The 12,489-nt window shown below is 39.9% G+C and overlaps 1 protein-coding gene across 1 annotated transcript in view; it reads left to right on the top strand.

The window, feature by feature from the left end:
* Window positions 1–8,723: 8,723 nt before the first annotated feature.
* CD8B (CD8 subunit beta) overlaps window positions 8,724–12,489 on the top strand; it is a 58,041-nt gene continuing 54,275 nt past the window's right edge. The window contains exon 1 of the mRNA XM_063952055.1: window positions 8,724–8,795. Within this exon, the coding sequence (XP_063808125.1) occupies window positions 8,726–8,795 (70 nt within the window). The 5' untranslated portion in view covers window positions 8,724–8,725. The remainder of the gene's footprint in view (window positions 8,796–12,489) is intronic.

The raw sequence follows: 12,489 nt of genomic DNA, 5'->3' as shown, positions 1-12,489 counted from the left end.
CACACAAGGAAGAAACTTCCAGGGGGTATGGACGAACCTGGAAAAGTCTCTTCACATAAACATTCTGGTACTAAGAGCAATCTAAAATGCTCTAAGCCAGGCGGAACCACTCCTGCAAGGAAAACCGGTGTTGATTCAGTCGGACAACATCACGGCGGTCGCCCATGTAAACAGACAGGGCGGCACAAGAAGCAGGAGTGCAATGGCAGAAGCTGCCAAGATTCTTCGCTGGGCGGAGAATCACGTAATAGCACTGTCAGCAGTGTTCTTCCCGGGCGTGTACAACTGGGAAGCAGATTTCCTCAGCAGACACGATATTCACCCGGGAGAGGGGGGTCTTCATCCAGAAGTCTTCCACATGCTAATAAACTGTTGGGAAAGACCAATGGTAGACATGATGGCGTCTCGCCTCAACAAGAAACTGGACAAGTATTGCGCCAGGTCAAGAGATCCACAGGCAATAGCTGTGGACGCACTGGTAACACCTTGGGTGTACAAATCAGTATATGTGTTTCCTCCTCTGCCTCTCATACCAAAGGTATTGAAGATTATACGGTGAGGAGGAGTAAGAACAATACTAGTGGCTCCGGATTGGCCAAGAAGGACTTGGTACCCGGAACTTCAAGAGTTGGTCACGGACGACCCGTGCCCTCTACTTCTGAGAAGGGACCTGCTACAACAGGGTCCCTGTCTCTTTCAAGACTTACCGCGGCTGCGTTTGACGGCATGGCGGTTGAACGCCAGATCCTAAAAGGGAAAGGCATTCCAGAAGAAGTCATTCCTACCTTGATTAAGGCAAGGAAGGAAGTCACCGCGAAACATTATCACCGCATTTGGCGAAAATATGTCGCGTGGTGCGAGGATCGGAGTGTTCCGACGGAGGAATTTCAACTGGGTCGTTTCCTACATTTCCTACAATCAGGATTGTCTATGGGTCTCAAATTGAGATCTATTAAGGTTCAAATTTCGGCCCTGTCAATATTCTTCCAAAAAGAATTGGCCTCAGTTCCTGAGGTACAGACTTTTGTTAAAGGAGTACTGCATATACAGCCTCCTGTGGTGCCTCCGGTGGCACCGTGGGATCTAAATGTAGTTTTAGATTTCCTCAAATCCCATTGGTTTGAACCATTGAAAAAGGTGGATTTTAAATATCTCACATGGAAAGTGACTATGTTACTGGCCCTGGCTTCCGCCAGGAGAGTATCTGAATTGGCGGCTTTATCTTATAAAAGCCCTTATCTAATCTTCCATTCGGATAGGGCAGAACTGAGGACTCGTCCGCATTTTCTCCCTAAGGTGGTATCAGCGTTTCACCTGAACCAACCTATTGTGGTGCCTGCGGCCACTGGCGACTTGGAGGACTCCAAGTTGTTGGACGTTGTCAGAGCCTTAAAAATATACATTTCAAGGACGGCTGAAGTCAGAAAATCTGACTCGCTGTTGATACTATATGCACCCAACAAGTTGGGTGCCCCTGCTTCTAAGCAGACGATTGCTCGTTGGATTTGTAACACAATTCAACTTGCTCATTCTGTGGCAGGCCTGCCACAGCCTAAATCTGTTAAGGCCCATTCCACAAGGAAGGTGGGCTCATCTTGGGCGGCTGCCCGAGGGGTCTCGGCATTACAATTCTGCCGAGCAGCTACGTGGTCGGGGGAAAACACGTTTGTAAAATTCTACAAATTTGATACCCTGGCAAAAGAGGACTTGGAATTCTCTCATTCGGTGCTGCAGAGTCATCCGCACTCTCCCGCCCGTTTGGGAGCTTTGGTATAATCCCCATGGTCCTTTCAGGAACCCCAGCATCCACTTAGGACGATAGAGAAAATAAGAATTTACTTACCGATAATTCTATTTCTCGGAGTCCGTAGTGGATGCTGGGCGCCCATCCCAAGTGCGGATTATCTGCAATACTGTACATAGTTATTGTTAACAAATTCGGGTTATATTGTTAAGGAGCCATCTTTAAGAGGCTCTTTCTGTTATCATACTGTTAACTGGGTTTAGATCACAAGTTGTACGGTGTGATTGGTGTGGCTGGTATGAGTCTTACCCGGGATTCAAATTGCCTCCCTTATTGTGTACGCTCGTCCGGGCACAGTACCTAACTGGAGTCTGGAGGAGGGTCATAGGGGGAGGAGCCAGTGCACACCACCTGATCTGGTAAAAGCTTTACTTTTTTGTGCCCTGTCTCCTGCGGAGCCGCTATTCCCCATGGTCCTTTCAGGAACCCCAGCATCCACTACGGACTCCGAGAAATAGAATTATCGGTAAGTAAATTCTTATTTTTTCCTATTTTTATTTTTATTTCTATTTACTTTTTTTTATTATTTTCTATTGACTATTTTTTATTTTTTTAGAATGTTTTATCTTATTTTTTATTTTTATTTATTTCTATTCTTTTATATATTTCATTAGAATACACAATCATCACCTATTTAGAGGGATGTAATGCCGCCTGAGTTCAGCGGCCGTGCTGGATACCGGCTAAACTCAGATATTTTTTTAAAGGAGCAATCCCTTTCAAGGCAAAACCATGCCTTGTAACTGATTGCAAAAAGTCTGAGTTCAGCCAGCAATACAACTGGCCCATTAAGTGCATGTCAAATCACTACACACTATTAGTGCTCCTATTAATCCAATTTATAGAAAAATTATGAGGAATTGACGAAGAAATGAATGTATGGTACAGTAGAAGACAGAACAGAGTAAAATTATAAGTCATAAGTAGAAAGGGGTTTCCTGATTACCGAAAACATGAATTACAGATCAAGCCCATCTGGTAAATTGCTGTAATATAGTGCTGTGAAAATGGTAGTCCCCATACCTAAGCAGTGTCAATGACTCAAATATGTTTGAATAGGTGTAAAAAAATATAATTGCATTGTGCCTGGTGTCCTGTTTGCTGCTTCCTTCTGTCTCCTGTACCCACCAATTGTTACTTTGACCTGTGCTGATGGTCATGCAAGATTTGGGGGAAAAAATTATTGTTTCATAAATAACAGGATTTTTTTTTGCCACATTATACTATTGACATTTAAAATAGAACTTCTGCCTGAAACTGTCCGCTAAAGACTCAGAAACATATTGCTGCTATTTAATTGACCTTCCTTAACATCTGTAACAATATGGAAAACCATCAACCCTGGCCACGTGTTGGGATGGCCATTTGCATCTGGTTCACATACATACTGTAGGTCTATAATGATTTTTATTTTTCATTTTGATGGAAGAATTGAAGAAGGTCAAGGAAATACAGTATACAGTACGTGGCTTACTAAATCAACCTATTCTTTAACTTCCAATTTGTGAATACGTTTTTATCGTCCATTTAGCTTATTTTTATTACCCATTATTACCATTATCATTATTTTTATTATATGTATTTAAAAAAATGTTCTACAGTGAAGTAAAAGACAAAGAAACTTCAAACAGAAACTTTGCACCATAGAACGTTAAATTTTGAGCATATACAGTAGGTTTACATACTACATTAGAGCTCAGTTTTCAATGACAAATATTTCAATTACATTTTATAATTAAACATTTATTTATTTGTATTGGTAATGCAAGTGATTCCCTACTTGATAGTATTATTCAGGGCGCTTGTGGCCGATGATTACATTTTGGATCACCATCCAGTTTTACTTTGGTCATGTCAGGAAAATATATATTTAACTGTACAGTATTTTTGACACACTGTTACCTATCTGACACAGTAGGTTTCCATAATTGTACAATATAACTGATGTAACTGCTATGCAGTATTGCAGATCAGTATTGATCTTTCAACCATTACCTGCAATATTAAGTATTTAAATACATTAATTTGGTTTTGTAAGATATGTAAGTCATATAATGCTGTTCAAAGGTCAATACTTCTATTAAACGCATAACACACAAAACTGAAGGCCGTTCATATCATTTAATAACCTCATTCTGGAAGATAGACTGTGTTTAATGTTGTGATTTAACCTATGTTTTTATTTTGGTGCTGCGTTCTTTGTTTAAAATAAATAAAAGTAGCGTTATAAAGTACAAGAAATTTTTTGTGTCAATTTGGCCCAGTATATAGACAAAGCTGGTATATTGATTAAATTCTGCTCTCTTGAAAAGATAATGAATGATGTTGTTTGTATGAAAGCAACATCAATACATCGGTGTATAATATTCTCCGACATTTAACTGTGTAACTCCAGTCTTGCTTTTTTTCTGTTGCCAATCTTTATTACTGTACTTTATAACACTGTTTACATGCAAATTGTCTGCATACTGTTACATCATATGTGTACATGACATCAGATCATTTATGTTCAGTTCAGTCATACTTACTAAATAAATATCCCTAATGTTTACATAAATGATAACTGTGCATCTCAGACCTGGGTCTTACAGTTTGCTAGATTTATGTTATTTCTGCTTTACATCATTGTACTGTAACATCATTGTTCTGTAACATTGTTGTTGTACTTTAAAATCATTGTAATGTATCATCATTATACTGTAACATCATTGCACTATAACACAGTTGTACTGTAACATCATTGTTGTACTTTGAAATCATTGTAATGTAACATCATGGAACTGTAACATTATTGTACTGTGATACCATTGTACTGTAACATCATTGTAATATAGCGTCATTCATTGTACTGTAACACCATTGTACTGTAACATCATTTTTGTACTTTAAAATCATTGTAATGTAACATCATGGAACTGTAACATTATTGTACTGTAACACAATTGTAACGTAACACCAGTGTACTCTAACATCATTGTACTGTAACGCAATTGTACCCTAGCACCATTGTACTGTAATATCATTATAACATAACCTCATTGAACCTGATCATCATTGTACCATAATAGCATTGTAATGCAACAGCAGTGTACTGTAACGCAATTGTACCCTAGCACCATTGTACTGTAATATCATTATAACATAACCTCATTGAACCTGAACATCATTGTACCATAATAGCATTGTAATGCAACAGCAGTGTACTGTAACAATGTTGTACTGTAACATAAATCATTGTACTGTAGCACCATTGTGCCACAACTTCACTGTAAATATGCCAATTTCTTTTTTTGTAGAACATCCCCTGTGTGGTGCACAGTAATTGTCTAATGTAATGTGTAATAAATACACTGTGCATCCTGTAATGTTGTGTTTTTGGATTTGCAAATAAAGTCTGACCAGTGATTTAGCAAATTACAGTTTATGATAATGAGCCATACATACAGATGAAGTTTGCAAAAATGTGCACAATTTGAGAATACCTACAGCTGTCACTACAATCAGTTTGGGGTATTTACATTATATCTGGTATGTGTTACACCCACAGCATAATGTTCCAGGTGTTTCCTTAGAAATAAGTTAGACAAATGGGTAACTATGCCATGAAATTAATTGAGAAGCTGACATTGCAATGTAAAACAGTGTTTTCTGACTTTATAGAGCAGGACCCAAAGTATCAGGTCTATTTACAAATATGCATTAGCAAAGATTTTCTCTCACTGCTTATTGCAGCGAAACCTTGTATCACTGCATTGGGAAGGAGCAGCGGAGTGATATTTACCCTGATATACTGGCTGGTAGCTGTAAGAGTACAGTCCATGAAATCCGGCTTTGCTGGATCAACAATAACAAAGTTAAAATATGCAAAATAAAAAAAAATATTTTGATATATTTACATTTTTGGAGAAAATAGATTTATTTACATACAAAAAGGCTTTTTTTTTTTTTTATTAAAGGGACAGCGTTGGTACATGTCAACTTGTTATATAAGATTTTCCATACTGAGATAGCCAGTGAATGCTATCACTGTCCAGAGGTCTTTAATAGATAAGGAGAACCACTATCTCTGGCGATAAAATGTTTCTCCGGAGAAAGTGGTTTACTCTCTATAATAAAATGTCCCCTATGTATGTGAATCAGCATAAGAGGCCACGATTATTTTATTTGTATTTTGTAATAATCTACCTCATATATATATATATATATATATATATATAAAACTGTTACATTCAAAATATAAAATTCTGTGGTTTGCTATTAAAAATATGGCTGAAATAAATGTAGTAGTTTTAATATGTAATAGACTATAATAATAATCAGATTGTAAATATATTTGTGAGTTTAACAATGGCTTACAATGATACATAGTAGTCTCAAACAGTGATGTCATCACAGGAAACAAAGGTCATTAAAATTTGTTTCTAATCCATTTTGTTACAACCACTGTACGTGTGTACACATTCTTTGGGAAACACTTTTATAGTAGAAACCTTATAAGAATATTACAGAAAATGTTATCCGTTTGAGGCCTTGGTATAATTTGTCATAGACATCTGAAAACGTAATTGTCGCAAAACATCTATATACTGCATTGCCTAATGTCTGATACTGTATGTATACAAGTTGAGTATCGCTTAATTGAAATACTTGGGTGCAAAAGTGTTTTGGCGTTCTGATTTTTTCAGAATTTGGAATATTTGCAAATACATAGGGTTCTGTGTACTAAGCCTTGGAGAGTGAAAAGGTGGAGAGAGGTAAACTACCAACCAGCTCCTGTCATTTTTCAAACACAGCCTGTAACATGGCAGTTAGGAGGTGATTGGTTGGTACTTAGGCGTCTATGTACTAAACCTTGGAGAGAGTAAAATGTAAAATTTTATGCATGTGATACATAAAAAAGAGTTATTTACGCATAACCTGAAAATACATTCAAATATATTTTCATGGGTTGATGGCATTTATCCCTGACCAGTAAGCTCTTTGTCATACATCTATTTTAGGTTCTCACCACCTGAAGCTCAAAGGCCCAGAGGTGACGTCCGGCTTTTCAGGACCGGTGAGGTTGGAATGCCAGCCTGATAGAGGAGATCTCATGGACTTTGGAGTGTTCTGGTTCCGTCAAAGGAAAGACGCCAAGAATCCAGAGTCAATTGTGTTTCTCAGTAACACGAGGAAGGCAATATACAGTGCTGATCAGGGAAGAAATGGTTTCTTGGCAGACAAGACAGGATCTACATACACCCTGACCATTACATCATTTGGCCAGACATTCCAAGGAACCTATTACTGTATGATAAATAAAAACTCAGTGCTTTACATCAGCCCGGGTCTCCCACTCCTCTATCCTGAAGGTAAGGAGCAGCACAAGGCAATTAAGTATCTGTGGGTTTTCCTTATTTCTGAATTAGAAAGTTACAGGAGGAGATGGAAAAATACGTTGGATTTATACTACAGGGGGGAGACTGATCAAATCTTGGAGAGAGATAAAATACCAACAAACCAGCTCCTGTCATTTTTCAAACACAGGCTATAATATGTCAGGAGCTGATTGTCTGGTACTTTATATCTCTCCAATGCTTAGAACATAGACCCCTAAAGTACCAGCCAATCAGCTCATATCTACCATGTTACAAACTGTTTGCAATAAGACAGTTAAGAGCTGATTTGATCGCAGTTTCTCTCTCTCCACTTTATCACTCTCCAAGGCTTAGTACATCTGCCTCATAATGAGATATCTTGGGCAGTGGTATATTAAGAGAGGAGGGGTCCCGTGTGAAGTCTCAGTCCGGGCCCCGTCCTCTCTAGCTGGCAGCGCTCTAGCGAGCACTAGTAGTAGATCCTGGTGCTGTGCCAAAGTCTACTGCACCTGCTCAGATCTCTGGGAATTTTGCGGCCATTTTCCTGGTGATTGTGCAGTGCTCTTGCCACCAACTCGGGACTCCGGGGATGTAAGTATTGAAGAAATGGGTGCAGTGTGTGTGGTGTGGGGCCCCGTGGCCCCAGAGGCATGTGTGTATCTTGGACCATTACAGATACACCACTGACCTTGGGGATGGGATTTAAGTCTAAACACAATGGAGTAATTCTGAGTTGATCGCAGCAGAAAGTTTGTTAGCAATTGGGCAAAACCATGTGCACTGCAGGGGAGGCAGATATAACATGTGCAGAGAGAGATAGATTTGGGTGGGTTATTTTGTTTCTGTGCAGGGTAAATACTGGCTGCTTTATTTTTACACTGCAATTTAGATTTCAGTTTGAACACACCCCACCCAAATCTAACTCTGTGCACATGTTACATCTGCCCCTCCTGCAGTGCACATGGTTTTGCCCAACTGCTAACAAAATTGCTGCTGCGATCAACTCAGAATTAGGCCCAATATTCAGTTCTGTTTCATATACACCTTACACGCACAGCCTAAAGGCCGCATCCATCACCATCATTACCCCACACTGTGCAGGCGTACTTGCATGGGGGAACCTGGGCGCGTGCGGAAATTATATGCTGCAGCTGAAGGGGGCTGCTGGTGGGCTTTTTCCCCTTGGGGAAGCTGAATAAACTGTCTCTTACGTGCCTGCATTTTTAATGTGACCTGTCACATAAGGTCAGGTGTGGCATTTTCCACTAGTGGCCTCCTTATGCTCAGCTCATGGCTATGTGCGGTCCTCCATTACACACTTTGGGGGACTCAGCGGCCATCATTAAGAATCTACCTGATTGGCCACCACTGATTGGCTGTGGAGTTTCTGATTGGCCGGGGCTGTGGGATGATAAGCAGAGGTGACATGTATACAGCACCCACAGAGGCCAGGTTCTGCCATTGGCTGCTCTGTCAGACACGTGCCAGCAGCCTGTAGGTGGATACTGTATACAGTTTGCATTGAGTCAGCTGCACATATCCTGCACCCGACTGATCAGCAGAGATGAAGCACCCGAGCCCTGGCTGGTTCTGCTCCAGCTGCTGCTTCCTTCTCATCTCTTTCTGTGTCACAGGTAAGCAGGTGAGCTGCAGGAGATACACATCTAGGACATCTTCTGTCGGCATTACGTTACTCATCTATTATCACGCTAAGGGCTGGTAATAACCTGTTATCATAGTTTCTGTATTGTATGCACATCTAAACCTCTGTACGTGTATTATGTTTATTGTGTCTGTAAAGTGCTCTTAGCTCTAATGGAGAAAAGTGTTCTAGAAATAAGATTATTATTTTTATTACTGTTATCATCATTTACCTAATTCAACTAATTAGGTTGTGAGAATAGTTTTTCATTTTTTTAAAGCTACAATGTCTAAATCTTTAATTGTCTAACCTTCCAATACAAGTTTAGTTATATCGGATATACTGTATATAAGAGCTCATTAGGACAGGTATATACTGTAAGATAAAGTTGTGCTGGCGGGGTGGGGGAGATATTTGTCTGTACAGACCAGACTTCCTGTCAGTGAGGACGCTGCGGTCGGCCTGTTTTAAACTGGACAGAACTGAAGCAGCCCTGGCACCGGACCTAACCGCCCAATGATAGGATCAGTCTCCAGTGTGGTCAAACTGGACTGATCCAATCGGATAAGGCGTGGGCCTGTTAGCTGTAGCAGGTGAACCTATGCAAAGACGGATAGTGATCTTCGGATGACCGGATTTACGGACATGCTGGAAAATGTTTAATTTTGATCGCACTGTTTTCAAGCATGCTGATAATTCAGAGTACATGAGAGATAGGGCCCTCCAGTGCTATTACTGTGCATATAACTAGCATTACCCACTGCAGCTTATACTGAAAGTGTGAAATACTCTAAGAGATAGAGCCCTCCGGTGCTATTACTGTGCATATAACTAGCATTACCCACTGCAGCTTATACTGAAAGTGTGAAATACTCTAAGAGATAGGGCCCTCCAGTGCTATTACTGTGCATATAACTAGCATTACCCACTGCAGCTTATACTGAAAGTGTGAAATACTCTAAGTTATTTCAAAGTATGGCAAATAGGTGTGAGTATAGAGAGAGGGATATATTGTATGTATGTATATATATATATAGAGAGAGAGAGAGAGAGAGAGAGAGAGAGAGAGCAACATGTATTTCAGGCTTAGTAGGCCATTCGTTTACAACTGCTGAGGCAGGGGAAAGCCTTTTCTATGGTGAATGTAGAGCACTTTAGAATATGTAAGTAGTGGTGCTGTTGGACTACGGTGTAATAATGCCTTGCTGTCACTTTATAAACTATGTATTATAACATGGATAATAGGGTGGGATGATATTTCAAGGTCACAGATGTATGTATTTGTATTTATATGTACAGTATATATATTATATATATACAGGTTGAGTATCCCTTATCCAAAATTCTAAATCCCAAATTTTTGGGTCCCGTACTGAGACAATGACATATATTATACATTATGTGTGTATATATAGATATATTATATAGATGTATAATATAATATAATATACATATATATGTGTCATCTCAGTAGGGGAACCAAAAATGTGTGATTTTAAATTTTGGATAAGGGATACTCAACCTGTATGTGTATATATATATATATATATATATACACACATACATAAAATTATATAAATTAAGGAAAGACGTGTTGGGCTTACAGTATGTTTCATCTGTAACTGGTTACTTACGATTAATGTCAAGAGATTCTTCAATAATTTTCGCATATTCCTACAGTTATACCGTAGTGTAAGGGAATTTTCACAATGGCGGCAATTTTTATTGTCCTTGAAACAAAACTACAGATTCTTTTATGCATGAGTAAAGTCTCTAATGTTGCAGACAATCAATTACTCTCCACTGCCGCCCAAAGCCGCTGCATCGGTGTAACGCGCACTTCCAGCAATATTACTCTGAGTTACTGTACTAATAAGTCATTCGTGGCTTTGCTGCAAAGTGACCTCCTTTACAGTAACTTTATATTTATGCTACAGTAATGTAACAATATAGCGAGACAGGGTGAGCAAAATGATTTATGTGTGTCAGGGATGTAAAGAGCTTAATTTACTTTCGCTAACGATTTGTTTTAAAATACAAACATTATTTTTTACAGTTAAACAGAAAGATCTTTGCAAACTGTTTAATCAGTATCTGTCGTAGATGAGATTGTGTTGTACAGTTATTTCTAAGTTTACTTTGCAATTGTCAGAAATATTTTACTGACATCTATTTATCTTTACTGATGAAGAGTCAGAAACATGAATCCACCTGTACAGACGTTTCTTAAAGCAGCTGTATCTGGACAAGAGAATCCTGTGAAGTATATCTGCAGTAGTGATATGAACGCAGTGTTCCACTTGAAATTGTATCTATGTTTATTTATTTTTTGTTTGTTTGTTTATTTGTTTGATACATTTGGCATGAAGCTAAAATAAAACAGCATTTCTTAAGGCCCGTACACACTGGTCGATATATCGGCCGTTCTCTTGAACGGCCGATATATCGCGGGTCCGTCGGCCAGTGTGTACGGCCGATACGTCTGTGAACTCCGTCGTTCACAGACGTATCGCGTCGGCCGCGCAGCACAGCCGACGGCCAATGTATCTACCGATATATTGGCGCGTCGCTGTGTGTGTACGGCCGACCGCCCGTACACATGCTGCGGCGGCCGGCGGTGATTGACAGCTGAACTGGGGGGGCGTGTGTATGCACAGCACACTGCCCGATCCGTCCATAGATATATAGATATAGATGATCTGCAGATATATCTATTAGTGTGTACCCACCTTTACTCAGCTTATAGGAAATACACACAGTAGCTGTCTGTGAAGGTGAGCTGATCACCCCACACTGGGCCTGCAGGCACAGAATTGGGCAGCTGTCATTATAAAACAGAAACAAAACTCAGTCAATAGATGCTGTGACGTTGTCCTCACTCTGTACTCAGGGACGAGGTGAGGTAAATGGCTGGGGAGGCACTGGCTAGTACCACAGCCAGATTTACACACGCTATATGAGACCAAAAGTGCATGGGGCATTATACACAAGGTTGCATACACACGGTGAGATTCGGGCTAACCCTGATTCTCACTATGCGACAAGGGCTAGGTCGGCATCGCAAGCACATAATGACTGTTCTTGCAATACTGGCTATGTGCGATTTTGGCTAAGTGTCAATTTTGACTATACTTTTATACTAGATAGTCAAAATTTACTTGCCTGCACAGTCTATCTAGGCTTGCGATGCCGATCGCGCGGGACCGCGCAATGGCAGCGCATCGGGATCGCAAGGTGACTTTCACCTTACGATCTGCACTAACTTTTCTTGTGATTTTGACTTTATAGTCAAAATTGTAAGAAAAAATCTCACATTGTGTAGACACCAACAGGTGCAGCAGTATATACATGTGGGCATTATACACAGGTGCAGTAGTATATACATGTGGGCATTATACACAGGTGCAGTAGTATATACATGTGGGCATTATACACAGGGGCAGCGGTATATACATGTGGGCATTATACACAGGTGCAGCAGTATATACATGTGGGCATTATACACAGGTGCAGCAGTATATACATGTGGGCATTATACACAGGTGCAGTAGTATATACATGTGGGCATTATACACAGGTGCAGCGGTATATACATGTGGGCATTATACACAGGTGCAGCAGTATATACATGTGAGCATTATACACAGGGGCAGCAGTATATAAATGCGGGGCATTATATACAGGGG

Source organism: Pseudophryne corroboree, chromosome 1 (assembly GCF_028390025.1).
Source record: "Pseudophryne corroboree isolate aPseCor3 chromosome 1, aPseCor3.hap2, whole genome shotgun sequence".
Classification (NCBI taxonomy): domain Eukaryota; kingdom Metazoa; phylum Chordata; class Amphibia; order Anura; family Myobatrachidae; genus Pseudophryne; species Pseudophryne corroboree.
This window is presented reverse-complemented; position numbering and strand designations above follow the sequence as displayed.